This window comes from Eretmochelys imbricata, chromosome 21 (genome assembly GCF_965152235.1).
Source record: "Eretmochelys imbricata isolate rEreImb1 chromosome 21, rEreImb1.hap1, whole genome shotgun sequence".
Classification (NCBI taxonomy): Eukaryota; Metazoa; Chordata; order Testudines; family Cheloniidae; genus Eretmochelys; species Eretmochelys imbricata.
In genome coordinates, this window is record NC_135592.1 from 1,221,303 (window position 1) to 1,233,480 (window position 12,178).

At 46.9% G+C, this 12,178-nt stretch overlaps 1 protein-coding gene across 4 annotated transcripts in view; it reads right to left on the minus strand.

Moving 5' to 3' along the window:
• Nucleotides 1-5,708: 5,708 nt before the first annotated feature.
• Nucleotides 5,709-12,178, minus strand: part of HIPK1 (homeodomain interacting protein kinase 1) — a 38,209-nt gene continuing 31,739 nt past the window's right edge. For all 4 annotated transcript variants that reach the window (XM_077839014.1, XM_077839013.1, XM_077839012.1 and 1 more), the window contains 3 exons: nucleotides 11,865-12,103; nucleotides 11,319-11,455; nucleotides 5,709-10,380 (listed from right to left, as the gene is read on the minus strand). In XM_077839014.1, the coding sequence (XP_077695140.1) occupies nucleotides 9,895-10,380; nucleotides 11,319-11,455; nucleotides 11,865-12,103 (862 nt within the window). In that variant the 3' untranslated portion in view covers nucleotides 5,709-9,894. The remainder of the gene's footprint in view (nucleotides 10,381-11,318; nucleotides 11,456-11,864; nucleotides 12,104-12,178) is intronic.

A 12,178-nucleotide genomic window follows, 5' to 3' on the forward strand; every position in this document is an offset into this window, starting at 1 on the left:
GGCTGGCCTGGGAAGGCAGCGCTGCTCTGCCTAGCAGGGTGGATGAGAGCCGGCGCGCTCGGTGCCACGCTCAGAAATGGGCTCCAGCTCACGGCTTTGGAATGTTTGGACGGTTCCTGGGGGCGGAACGCTGCTTCATTCGCTGGCCTTTATTAAATCCAGATGGCTCAGAAGAGGGGCTGCTTGGTGCCAAAGGAAAACAGCTCCAAGCGCCTTAACCCCTTCGTGGTCTGGGAGCCAGGGATAGAAACAAAAGACTACACCCCTGTCCCATTTGGTTTTCCCAAGCATTGGTGCTGTCTGGCTTCTCAGGAGGGTGGGAGGCAGGCTCCAGAGGGCTCAGCCCAAGTTACAGTCATTGCTTAGTTTATGCAACGTGCAGGTTAGCTGCTGATTTTAGCTCTTCCCATCTCCCAGGGCTCTTGTTGGTCTCCACTTGCTATGCTGGGATGGGGCTCAGTCTGTCTAGGCATGGCACATGCGTGCCTGGTTCCACACCTGTGTGCCTTAAGATGGAGCGCAATCCTTACCACAGAGCCTTGCTGGGGGGCCTTGGCTGAGTCACTAACTCCTGGATAGACAAAGTCTGGATAGACAAAGGGTGGGAGGGGAAACCGAGGGACGCAGCGGAGACGTGACTTTTCCAAGATTGTAGAGCAGGTCAGCAGCAGAGCTGGGCACAGGGCCAGGTACTTCTCTTGTAAGCTGGGGACAGTGTTCTGTGTGAAGCTGTGACCCCAGCCCCCTCCCTGCCCCTCAGCACAGCTAGAGGGTCCACAACAGCTAGCGATGGATGAAACACTCGCATAGTCTTTGCAGGAGGGGTGGGATGTTTCCTTTCAGGGGCTAACCTCTGTCACTGGAATTCCTGGCCCCTGCGCTCTGAGGGGAGTTAAGCAAAATCAGGTGTGTCAGTGGCAGGCAGGGGGCTGTGCAGGACCTACTCCAAAGGAAACAGAGCCAGGCCTGCTAAGATGCTGCTTGCAGGGAAAAGCTGGCTTGTTACTGACCAGCCCTTGGCACCAGAGTGTCAGCTTCGCAGGGATGACAGCCACAGGGCACCGCAGCCAGCGACCCCATCTCTGCAACATCCCAGCCTGAGCCTGCCGCCAGCACACTGAACATTGGCCCAAGGGGAACACTAAGAGTATCTGATCTAGAGCCAAGCCTCAGCGCTAGGATGGGGTGTGGTGGTTCCCCAAGACATACTGCGCCGGCGGGGCGTGCTGGTTACCGTCACAGCCAGGGGCTATTGACAGTGATTATAATATTGGCACTTGGCAAAGAACAAATGGTGGGAGCCTTCTGCAGAGCTCCAGGACTCAGCCCCACACTGCTCTGCTCCCGCTGGGATACCTGGCAGATGGAGCCTTGGAGCTTTCTGGCTTTCCCCACACTCAGTGCCCAGTGGCCTTAGCATGGGCCACGAAAGGGGCCAGGAGTCCCACCGGGGCCTGCCTGAGCACAACTAGTGAATGAAGAGCATGAGGATGCTGTGTGCTGTACTCCATAGCTGAGGGAAGAGGAGCGGGGCTGGGGTAGGGTGAGATTCACAGAGAAAAACAGAGCTTAGGGCATTGCTGTGGCAAGGTGCCCCTGGCTGATTAATCTATGTGCAGCCATGCTGCTGGGCCCCATGCAGCCTGTGACACAGAGTGAGCAGACACCCAGCCCCAGGACAGAGCCACATGCCTGTCCTGGCCCCATTGCACTGCAAGACAAGAGAAGCTAAGCTCCTCTGGTGCACAACCTTGGCCTTTAGCCGTTCTGTTGGAGTCAAAGCCAGGCTGACCACCCCACTTCCCTGCTCTGCCAACTGCACCAGCCTGCAGCACCCCGCTTGGCTTGCTGCTCATGCTGTCGCTGAACTGATCGCTGCCCTCTCCGGCCGAGCCCCCCTCGGACCCACATCTGCCCACTGGCAGCTGGAACTGAGGCACCAATTGTTTGGTTTGGTGACCAAAGAGGAAAAAAAAATGGTTAATTTCAAACCAGCCTTGACCTTTCTTCTCATTGAAATGAAAAACAAACCCAGCCATTGGGGACCCACAAACTGCATGGCCATTTCCACACTGGGCTCAGGGCAGGGTTCTAGCTTAAACTAATCCCTAATTTGACCCAAGTGCCACAGTTTCAGTGCTCCCAAAAATGGATTTTTTGGGTGAATTTACTGTCCACCAAAAAGATTTTACTCAACTCTGCTTACAGTGGCATCCTGGCTTCTCCCCCAGCCATCTGCTTCTTACCATCCCTGCCCTGAAGGCCTTAAGGTCCATGCTGTCTACATGTGGACACCAGGAGAGCTGCTGTAATGGAAAGTACTGTCTCTCCCTCTGGAGTGTGATCCCCTGTCCAGGCAGGGGTGGGATGGAAAAGTCACACCTGAGACACGCTCTGGGCTGTACTAGGATTGGCCAGGGTGACAGAAGTAGCCCTGTGGTGTTGCACAACCACTCTGGTGTCCTTTGCATCCATTAGTTTGTTTTTACTCCCTATCAAAAACCCTGTATGGGGTGGGGAGGGGGATGATTATAATAAGGTTTGTAACATAAAACTGCCTCCGGTTAACAGACCCCAGGTGCAGTGGCAAGCTCACCCAGTGCAGAAAATCTATGTCTTCCCAGGGCTCTGCTTCTAGTTAAAGCACCGGAATTAGACCCAGGTCTCATCTGTGTCAACAATACAGCCCCATTTTCTGCAGCTTGGGCTCTTAGCTCGCTCTGTATCCAAAGGTTTATTGCACCATCTAGTGTCTCTACCCAGAGCCTCACCCAAGACACAAATCAGACTCCAGAATGTGTGGAGGCCTACAGTTAGCCGTATTTTGAAACGTCCAGGGCAAAACATTTGTAGCAAGAGGGTGCCTGAATCCAGCATTTGCTCTCCCCCTTCTTTGGGTTGGATTCTGAGTCCAGTGCCTCACTCCTGGGCAACGTGGGCATGCAACAAGCCGACTGGATATTTTACAGCCAAATGCCACTCACTTGGGACTGTGTAAACGATGGCACAAGGTGCACGGCCCTGGAGACTTGCTGCTGTTTCTAATTTTTGTACCCACACTCTGTGTATTCATGAATGCACACAGATCACCTTTCATTATCTAGTAAATACCTTCAAGAACTCCTGGAGGACAAGTAAGGTTCCAGAGGACTGGCTAAGGGCAAACATAGCACTATCTTTAAAAAGGAGAACAAAGACAACCAGGGAATTATAGCCCAGACAGCCAAACTTTGATACCCAGAAAGCTACTGGAACAAATGATTAAACAATCGGTTTGTCAGCACCTGGAGGATTATGGGGGTTATAAGGAACAGTCAGCAGGGATTTGTCAAGAACCAACCAACCCAATTTCCTGCTTTGACAGGGTTCCTGGCGTAGTGGATGGGGGGAAAGCAGCAGTTGTGATATATCCTGATAGGCAAACTAGGGAAATGTGATCTAGATGAAATGTCTATAAGGTGGGTGCACAACTGGTTGAAAAGCCAGAGTAGTTATCAATGGGACAGCATAGCGAGCGGGGTCTGGCAGGGGTCAGTCCTGGGTCTCCCACTATTCAATATTTTCATTATGACGTGAATGATGGAATGGAGAGAGTGCTTATAAAATTTGCAGATGACACCAAGTCAAGAGGGGTTACAAGCACTCTGGAGGACAGGATTAGAATTCAAAATGATCCTGACAAATCAGAGAATTGGTCTGACTTCAATAGAGACAAGTGCAAAGTACTTCACTTATGCATTTGAGTTTTCCTTCCTAACTACAAAATGGGGAATAACTGGCTAGGTGGTACAGCTCTGGGGGTTAGAGTGGATCACAAATATGAGTAGTCAAGGTGATGTAGTTGTGTAAAAGGCTAATATTCTGGGGTGTGTTAACAGGAGTGTCACATATAAGACATGGGAGTTAATTGTCCGTCTCCACTCATTCTTGTGGGGCCTTAGCTGGAGGACTGGATGCCATGCTTTAAGAAAGATGTGGACAAACTGGGAGAGTCCAGAGGAGAGCAAAAAAAGTGATAAAGTTTAAAAACCTGACCTATGAGGAAAGGCTAAAAACCTGAGTATGTTTAGTCTTCAGAAAAGAAGTCTGATAAGTCTTCAAATATGTTAAGGGCTATGATAAAGAGAACGGTGATCAATTGTTCTCCATATCACTGAAGATGGGAGAAGTAGTAATAGGCTTAATCTGCAGCAAGGAAGATTTAGGTTCGATATTAGGAAATACTTCTAACTGCACGGGTGGTTAAGCACAGGAATAAGTTCCTAAGGGAAGCTGTCGAATCACCGTCATTGGGGGTGTTTAAGAACAGGTTGGACACACACCTGTCCGGGGTGTGTGCGTGCGCGTCTCTCTCTCTGACTTGCTGCTGCCACAGTGCAGGAGCTGGATGATGTGATAACCACTCACGGGCCCTTCCAGCCCAACATTTCTATGATTCTAACTAGAAAATATTCCTCAGAGCAAACAGCATATGAAAATGTAACCCTGTGTGAATGATGGACAGACAGGTCAGTGAGAGACCATGTGAGGCACTTATAAAACACACAACCTGCCCAGAACTGTTATCACCCCAGTCAGGCTGCAAATTACATGGTAAAATGTGGACTAACATGAGTGTGCACACTTTGCTCCTCTGGGAAAAGCCAGGATCAAGGTGGTAGGAACAGCCAGAGGACTTGGGGGACGAGAAGGGAGGTATGTTTCATAATTGCCACTGTTCTATTGAACAATTTGAAAACAGCTGTTCCTTTAAAAGCTTTTGCAATAGCAGAATGATGTCCCCAAAATACTCACCTTGGAAGCCCAATAATCAAAGTGGAGTCTTGTCATGTGCTCTCTGATGATTTATTCCTCAGTCTCTCCTCTTTTGCTGCACTATGCAGGCAGCTCTCTGGGGAGCACTCAGCTGTCTACATCAAGAGGTCCTGGGTTTAGTCCTCAGATGACCCACCAGGGGCTTTGTTACACAGACCTACTAAGGAATCCTCTTCTGGGTTTAAAATAAAGGCTTTCCCAGTGACTTCAGCTTATTGTGGGCTATGCCACCAAAGCAGCACCATTGACTTCAGTGAGCTTGCAGGATATCAGGTTAGTCACTGCTGTGGTCCATGGCAGCAGCAACCGGAATGTCTCAGCTCAAGGGAAATGCTGGCTTCTCCCTTCTCCCGCGGCTGTTCACTCATACTCAGAGTGCTAGATTTTTCAGAGGTGCCAAGCACCTGCAGCCCCCATGGACTGCAGCTGGAAGTGCAGCTGCTCAGGAACTCTGAAAATCAAGCCCAAGGTGCCTCCGTGCCAAGGGAGCCCAAAGCCTTCACACATAGTTACATATGTAGCATGCCTGGGATGCAGCCAGCCAGCCACCCAACTTGCATCCTAGCACAGCACCCTAGCTGTGAAAATTTTGGCCAAGGATACCAGAGCACTTCCAAAGAGTTACACAACACCCTGGGCTTGGACCCATACCATCAGCTCTGAGCTAGCAAGAGCTCATTTTTTAACATCTAATCCTGTAAGCAGTTTGGGAGAGGCCCCAGCTGTGCTTACTAGCGAGGGTGTTTTGCTGCTCACTGCTGGACATGTAGAACACAGAACTGAGCAATGAGCCTTGCTTGGTCAGATAGAGGGTGCAGCTGGCAGCTACAGCTGTCTGAAAAGGGGCAGGGCTCTGCATTTATCCTAGATAGTCTCAGAAACGGCCAAGTGAATAGAGAACAGAAAATTAACCCTTTTATTGATGCATTGCAATTGTTCTACATTTTTTACCATATTATGTAGAAAATACTTAAAATACAAGCTACTTTGTAAAACCAAAGACAAACACTGAATCCAAAGATAAACTGTGTTTTCACAATGGACCCTTTTCCCATATAGTTAGTATTAAATTTTTAAATATCTATATTTCTTTTGTTAAAATGATTTTTACATACCCCCTAAGTACATCGGCAATACAAACATAGATCAGTAAATGTCAGAAACTACCTGTATCTAGCGGCTTTAAAAAGGAAGAGCACAACCATAAAAGAAAGTTAAATTTCACACAGTAACTAGCATATCAAATACATTTAATAAAGTAGGAATTCCATTGCAATATCAAGGATTCAAGCAGAAATACTAACATTACATATAATGTACTGCTACATGTAGTGAGATAGATATATTTCAAGCTGAATCTGAAATCACACATTATAATAAAGTTTAGCAACAAACAAACAACCATGTAGACATGCGGCACCATTCATAAGTTTAAATAAAAAGAGAAAGCAGGGCTGTGCCAATCCTGTCATTTAGAAGCAATTTAGTTCCACATACTTTTTAAAAAAAAAAAAAATTGCTGAATCAGAGGTAAATTACTGCATCAGTCAACTAGGTGCTAAGCAGAAAAGCTCTGAAGTTACTTCTGCAGTAGGGTATCACAGCTGTGAATGCAAGTCAGAGAAAAGAAACAACTCACATTAAACACAGCTTATGAATCACAAGAATGAATCTAGATGGGAGGAGTTATCTAGAATTCAAAAGGTGAATCCCAAATTCCAGCTAATTGCTCATAGTTTAAGGAAAGGACAAATGTATGTTCATAAACAGCATGTCTGGTTACACACTATGCAAACCAGCTGTGACAGTTGTTAATGCTTCACTGGGGCCGCATGGGCTGGAATGCACTGGGATAAAGGCTGCACCTCCTCAGAATTGACTCTTTAGTGTACACTTGATGGGGCAACACACACTGTGGGCCACATTTTGATGTTACACCACTGTAAATCCAGCAATGAGATCAGAATCTTGCCCTGTGGGGGTTTTAAATGGTGCGTATCACAATTTAAGTTGGATGTACCCTAGCTGTTAGTATGTGACATCTCGTTTATGCAGGTCCCATCTGATCCTCCTTTTTCCAGTGCTGAGGGATGTCTGAATCAGTGGAGGAGATGAGAATGTTCTTAGTAGATAAATTTGGCAGTTTTTTTTTTGTTTAAACTATGTAAGAGGTGCTGGTTTGTTTAGTTTCTTTTTAAACAAAGGGTTTTCCCCAGTTGATTAGTTCATTTTGTTAGAGGCCTTGGTTATTGTTCTCTTCTTAAGAACTTGCCAGGAAACACTTTACTCTCTGAAATTGGGTGAAAAGTTTTCATGTAATGCGGATGGTGGAGTTTGTTTGCCTTGTGAAGGAAAGGCACAACTCTGTATCCAAGAGGTATCTGTCTCGAGGGGAAGTACTAAACACAAGCCACAATGTGGACAAAATAAGGAAGTGATTGGCACTAAGTGAGAAACAGTTGGACAATGTTACAGCAACACAGAGCATCGGCACCACCAGTGATGGGAAGTGTAGGGATTGCTCAGTTATCCCCACATTTTGAGGAGTGCTGTGATGGAAAGTACACTAGGTGATCACTTCTGGTTAGTGATGTTACTAATTGCTCCCATCCAGTTCCAAAGTCCTTACTATGAAAGCGACACCAAACCTCTTACAGCTGATCAATTTCAGACCAGCCTAGACCTTCCTATCCCAGTAATGTGGAACTTCAGAACTGAATTTCTGCCCCTCTGGACACTGTCATGTCATGCACCAGTCGTAGAACTAGACTATTTTCAACTTGGACAGAACTGGGGTCAAGGCTGCAAAAACCTCTTATTGCTGCAGTAAACCGCTACTCAAGCCAGTTCGTTATCCACTGGGCCAAGATGCTTATCTCGGTACCGAAAGTCACGCAATAATTCCTAGTTCGACAGGCCCAAGGAAACAAAGTGTAGTTTCAAAACCACGTGGGTTACCCAAATGGAGTATTCCTCATAACACTAGTGCTATAGCTAATAAACCTTCCCAACAGTTCCACATTAGCAGGTGAAATATAAATTTTTTTAATGGTATTATGTTATGTGCTTTACAGCAGGCTCTCTTTGGTATAAATATTCTGTCACCAAGCTAGCAATATCTTACAAGAAACGTCTGCTAGTAACACAGGGGAAGGTAACGTCACACTCTAATCTAATAAAGTGATTAAACATACTTCATCACTTCTGCAATATCAGACTAAATATTCCAATGCATTCCCAGCACTACCCTATTCGAAATGCACCGACAGACATCTAACAGTATATGTGCCATTTCAAGGAAAGCTTAAGGAAACATCGCTTCACTCCAAACAAAAATGTAGCCTTTTATGTTAGCATTAAAACTGAGAACAATGCATCTATGCAACATCCTGCTATTCTTGCTATGATAAGCTTAGTGAATTGCTTCAATTCGATGGGGGCTTGCTGGTCCCTCATAAGGCAAGCTCACTGTAAACTCTATTCACACTACATCATTTAAGGCACTACAATAAGGGGACACATCAAACAACTCTTCATCACACATACCTGTGCAAAACAAATCAGAAGGTATCCTTTTCTCTCATGAGGTTCTACTTTCTCTCTCTCAGTGCTACAGTGATGAGCTCTAATGATTGCATTAATTCACATACATTCTGACGTATCATTTTGGTTTAAATACAAAGGATACATCAATTTCATCCCCAGGAACGTTTAAGATTTAGACAAACACTAAGTACAGAGTTCAAGTATAATCACTACACATTTTGATTACAAAGACAGAACATTTGGGGTTAGCAGGAAGTTTTGCTTGTTATATTTTTTTCCCTCTAATCAATATGTACATATTTCATTTTATGTAAAATATTAAAACACCACCATTACAAAACTTCTAAAATAGTTTTAAATTCAGTAATAAATTTTAAAATCTGGATTCCCACCCCCCACCCCCAATTCCTACATGCACTTACTGTATGCAAGTCTTAATAAGAGCGCTTTAAAGCTGGTCGCTAGCATACCCAGGAGGAGAGGCTCACCGGAGTATAAAAAGCTGTACATGTCATTATTTCACTGTATTTCAGATTGTTCAGCTCCCTCCTAAATAAATCATGCAAGGAAAAAGATAAAGAAAATAAAATAAAGAAAAGCCCTGTGCTGCTGTGAAAGGAATCCAGCTCCATTGTAGGGCCAGTGTCTAATACTCCAAAGAAACCAAACTCAAAAGAGCAACGCAGCACTATCAATTTTCAGCGGAAGAATACAGCATTTTGGCAAAGCAGTCATTTTGTTATACAGGGAGATTTTGCATATAACTGAAAAACTTAATTTAATAGCTTCTGCAATGATAAAAATCCAGCTGCATTATGGCTATTCAGACTTTACAAGACAATAAAATGAATATTTCATGGTTTAAATGGATTTCTGAATATTAGGTTGCTAGTACAAGATAGCTGCCTCTATCATACCCTTAAACAAAGCAGGAAAGTAAACAAAAAATGTTGACAGTGACAAATAGAGATGTAATTGCTTTTGCAGAAACAGTAATCTACTAGTGAGAAAATGAATTATAGAACAAACTTTAAAATATTAAGTTGAAGTTTGAAATCTGCTCTAGCAACTTACTGAAATAAATGTGCATTATATTTTTAGTGGCAATTCGGATTTGTGCAAGCTGCTAAAATATAATCTGCTAATCTGTTTAAATTATGAGTTAAAAAAATCAGCATTTGTCTTTAAAGTCTTTGTCATTTGTCTTTTCTCCTCCAATTACCATAACATCAGAATAGCTTTAAATAAATTGGACTGTGACCTTTTTAAAAGCATCTATAAAAATTAAGTAAAAGTTTAAAATCTTAATCAATGACGCTTGTACTGGTACCAACAGATGCTGCCCAGTTAGCGACTGAATTCCCCAAGCAGAGACATTGTCAAACATGGTACATCCAGACTTAGAGGAGACTACGAGAGTAGAGTCAACACCTGAAAACCTCCTTTGACTCTCCAGGCCTGTAGCAGAACCCAGCTCTCCCCAAAGTGGGCTGCAATTACTGCAAACCCTACCCATCAAGGGCAGCCCCCGAACTACAAGTATGAGTACTGGTTGATCTTCGTTGGGCTCAGCGGGTATCCAGCATAAATAGCAGATCCTCGGGAAGCACCAATATAGGACTGAGTAGCAAACTGATGTTGGTACTGGGCAGGTGGGACATTTGCAGAAGTCAGCAAGCTGGGCCCAACACTCACTGGTACCTGGTGGACAAGTGTGCTAGGGTGGGCAGCATAGGTGGTGTGCCTGGAAGAGCCCTGAGGGGAGAAGAGATGAGCGAGAGAATTTGTGGAGCCCAGTGTTGTAGCGGTGCTCGGAGCATAGGTGTACATGTGGGGCTGGCTGGGAAGATGTGTGCTCGCTGTAGCTGCTGCCAGGTGGGGATGAGCTGGGCTGCCATGCTGGAATGTGTAGGGAGCCTGAGAAATAGCTGATGGGAGGGGAGCCACATATGCTTGCTGCCTGCGTGGAGCTGGATTTCCACTTCTCTCCTGCGAGGCCAACACTGGTGTCGGCTGGTTCTGCAAAGGAGAAAAATCAGTGAAGTGAGTGGGCACCCCCTATGTGACGCCTGCTGTGGGGGGAGGAAAGCCAGCTATTGGCGGGCCCTGCACTGGGGCCGTTCAAGCACTCATGAAGCAGGGCTCATAACGCTCTGCTGCAGGTGCCAGGAGACTGGCAGCCTGAGGAAGGGCAGTTCTCACTGATTACGGAGATAAGTGGGACAGTTCCCGGGGGCAGAGGTGGAACCGCAGCCCTTCTGGTGCCATGGCCAAGGCTCCCATCTGGCCGTGCCTGGGCAGGCGCTGAGCACACCGCAGGGAGGCTGTTCTGGATCCAGCAGGCCGGGCTGGTTGCACAGCAGCCATCTTCGGTGCAGCTGACGAAGGCAGAGTGGAGGCTATGTGTGCATGGGACCAGAGAAGCCTGGCTGGAGGTGCCTGGCACTGCTCTGTTGTGTTCAGAAGATCTGAGCTTAAATCAAACACGAGAGCTAGGGGCACCAGCTGAAGCAAGGCCAGGCTCAGGCCCAGAAGGGAATGTGCATATAGTTCATCAGGGCCATCTCTGGGCTGGCACCTGATGAGATCTGTGGGGGGTGGGGTGGGAGGCACAGAGGAGTCCTCCCTCCAGAGGCTAAGCCTTAGTACCCCCTCGTACTGGCCCTAGTACCCCCAGCATGGCAAGGGTAGGATCTGTGCACTGCTTGGCCCCCTTCCCTGACACAGGAGAGAGCACAGGTTTTATGCCATATTCAACCATCAAGCACTGAACCAGAACCAGCTACTTAATGCCAACAATGAGGAAGCAGCTATGGCCCTTCTGACACTGGTAACCAGCCCTCTTCCCCTCCCCATAACACAGGGTCCAGTATGACAATGTCCCGTTTGGTATTAACAAGCCTCAGGGACATTCCGAAGCCAGTAGAAGACAAAGCAAGAGCCACATCCTTGCTTACCTGGCTAAGGTTGAGTGGCTGCACGCCACCAGTCACCATGCGAGGTGGCCGGTAGCCTGTTGGTGTTATACAGCATCCCGACGACTGCCCACTCACCGATGCCACTGGTTTGGTCTTGCTGACGCTACTCAGAATGCCTGAAAAATATGAGCAGGTTAGTCCATTCTTCTCCAGCTCATTCCAGGACCTCACCAGCTTGTGTACCATCAGCAATGAGGGGGTCCTTCCCTCACAGGGTCATTTCTCTAGTTACAGTGTCATACTTGGATGAATCAATAACATGCCAGCATTTCCCAGAGATCTGAGTAACATGCTGCAATCAGCTGCTGCCACTAATAACCCAATGGAAATCCTTTTATACTCAGTGAAACTTAATACAGACCCAGATTTCTAGAATTTGAGGGCAGCAGCTACAAGCCAGCACAGAACACTAGCTGCCCACACCTAGTCCTGGCTATTCTGACAAAGGAGACAGTGCTGTCAGAACCAAGGATAGATACAAGGAGTGGGCTGGAAGGTCCTGTCTTTGTCAGAGTGGGCACCTACCTGAGGCTTGCGTGGTGACAATGCAGTCGGCCAGTTGTGTCTTCAGAGGTGGGACGATGATGGTGCGGGAGCTGGAGCTGTCGGCCGCTCCCCTGGCAGGCAGCTCCAGCGCTCCTCCAGCACTCCGGACAGCAGAGAGCGGATCGCTGGTGTAGGGGCTATTGAGGGAGGAGTCTGAGTCTGGGGAGTCATTCACAGTAACATAGCTGATGACATTGGATCTCTGCTTCATGCCCAAGCTAGGGGAGAAAACACACCGTACTCATTTACCCTGGAGTGCCCACAGGAAGCACCCTCGGCCCTACCATGGCACT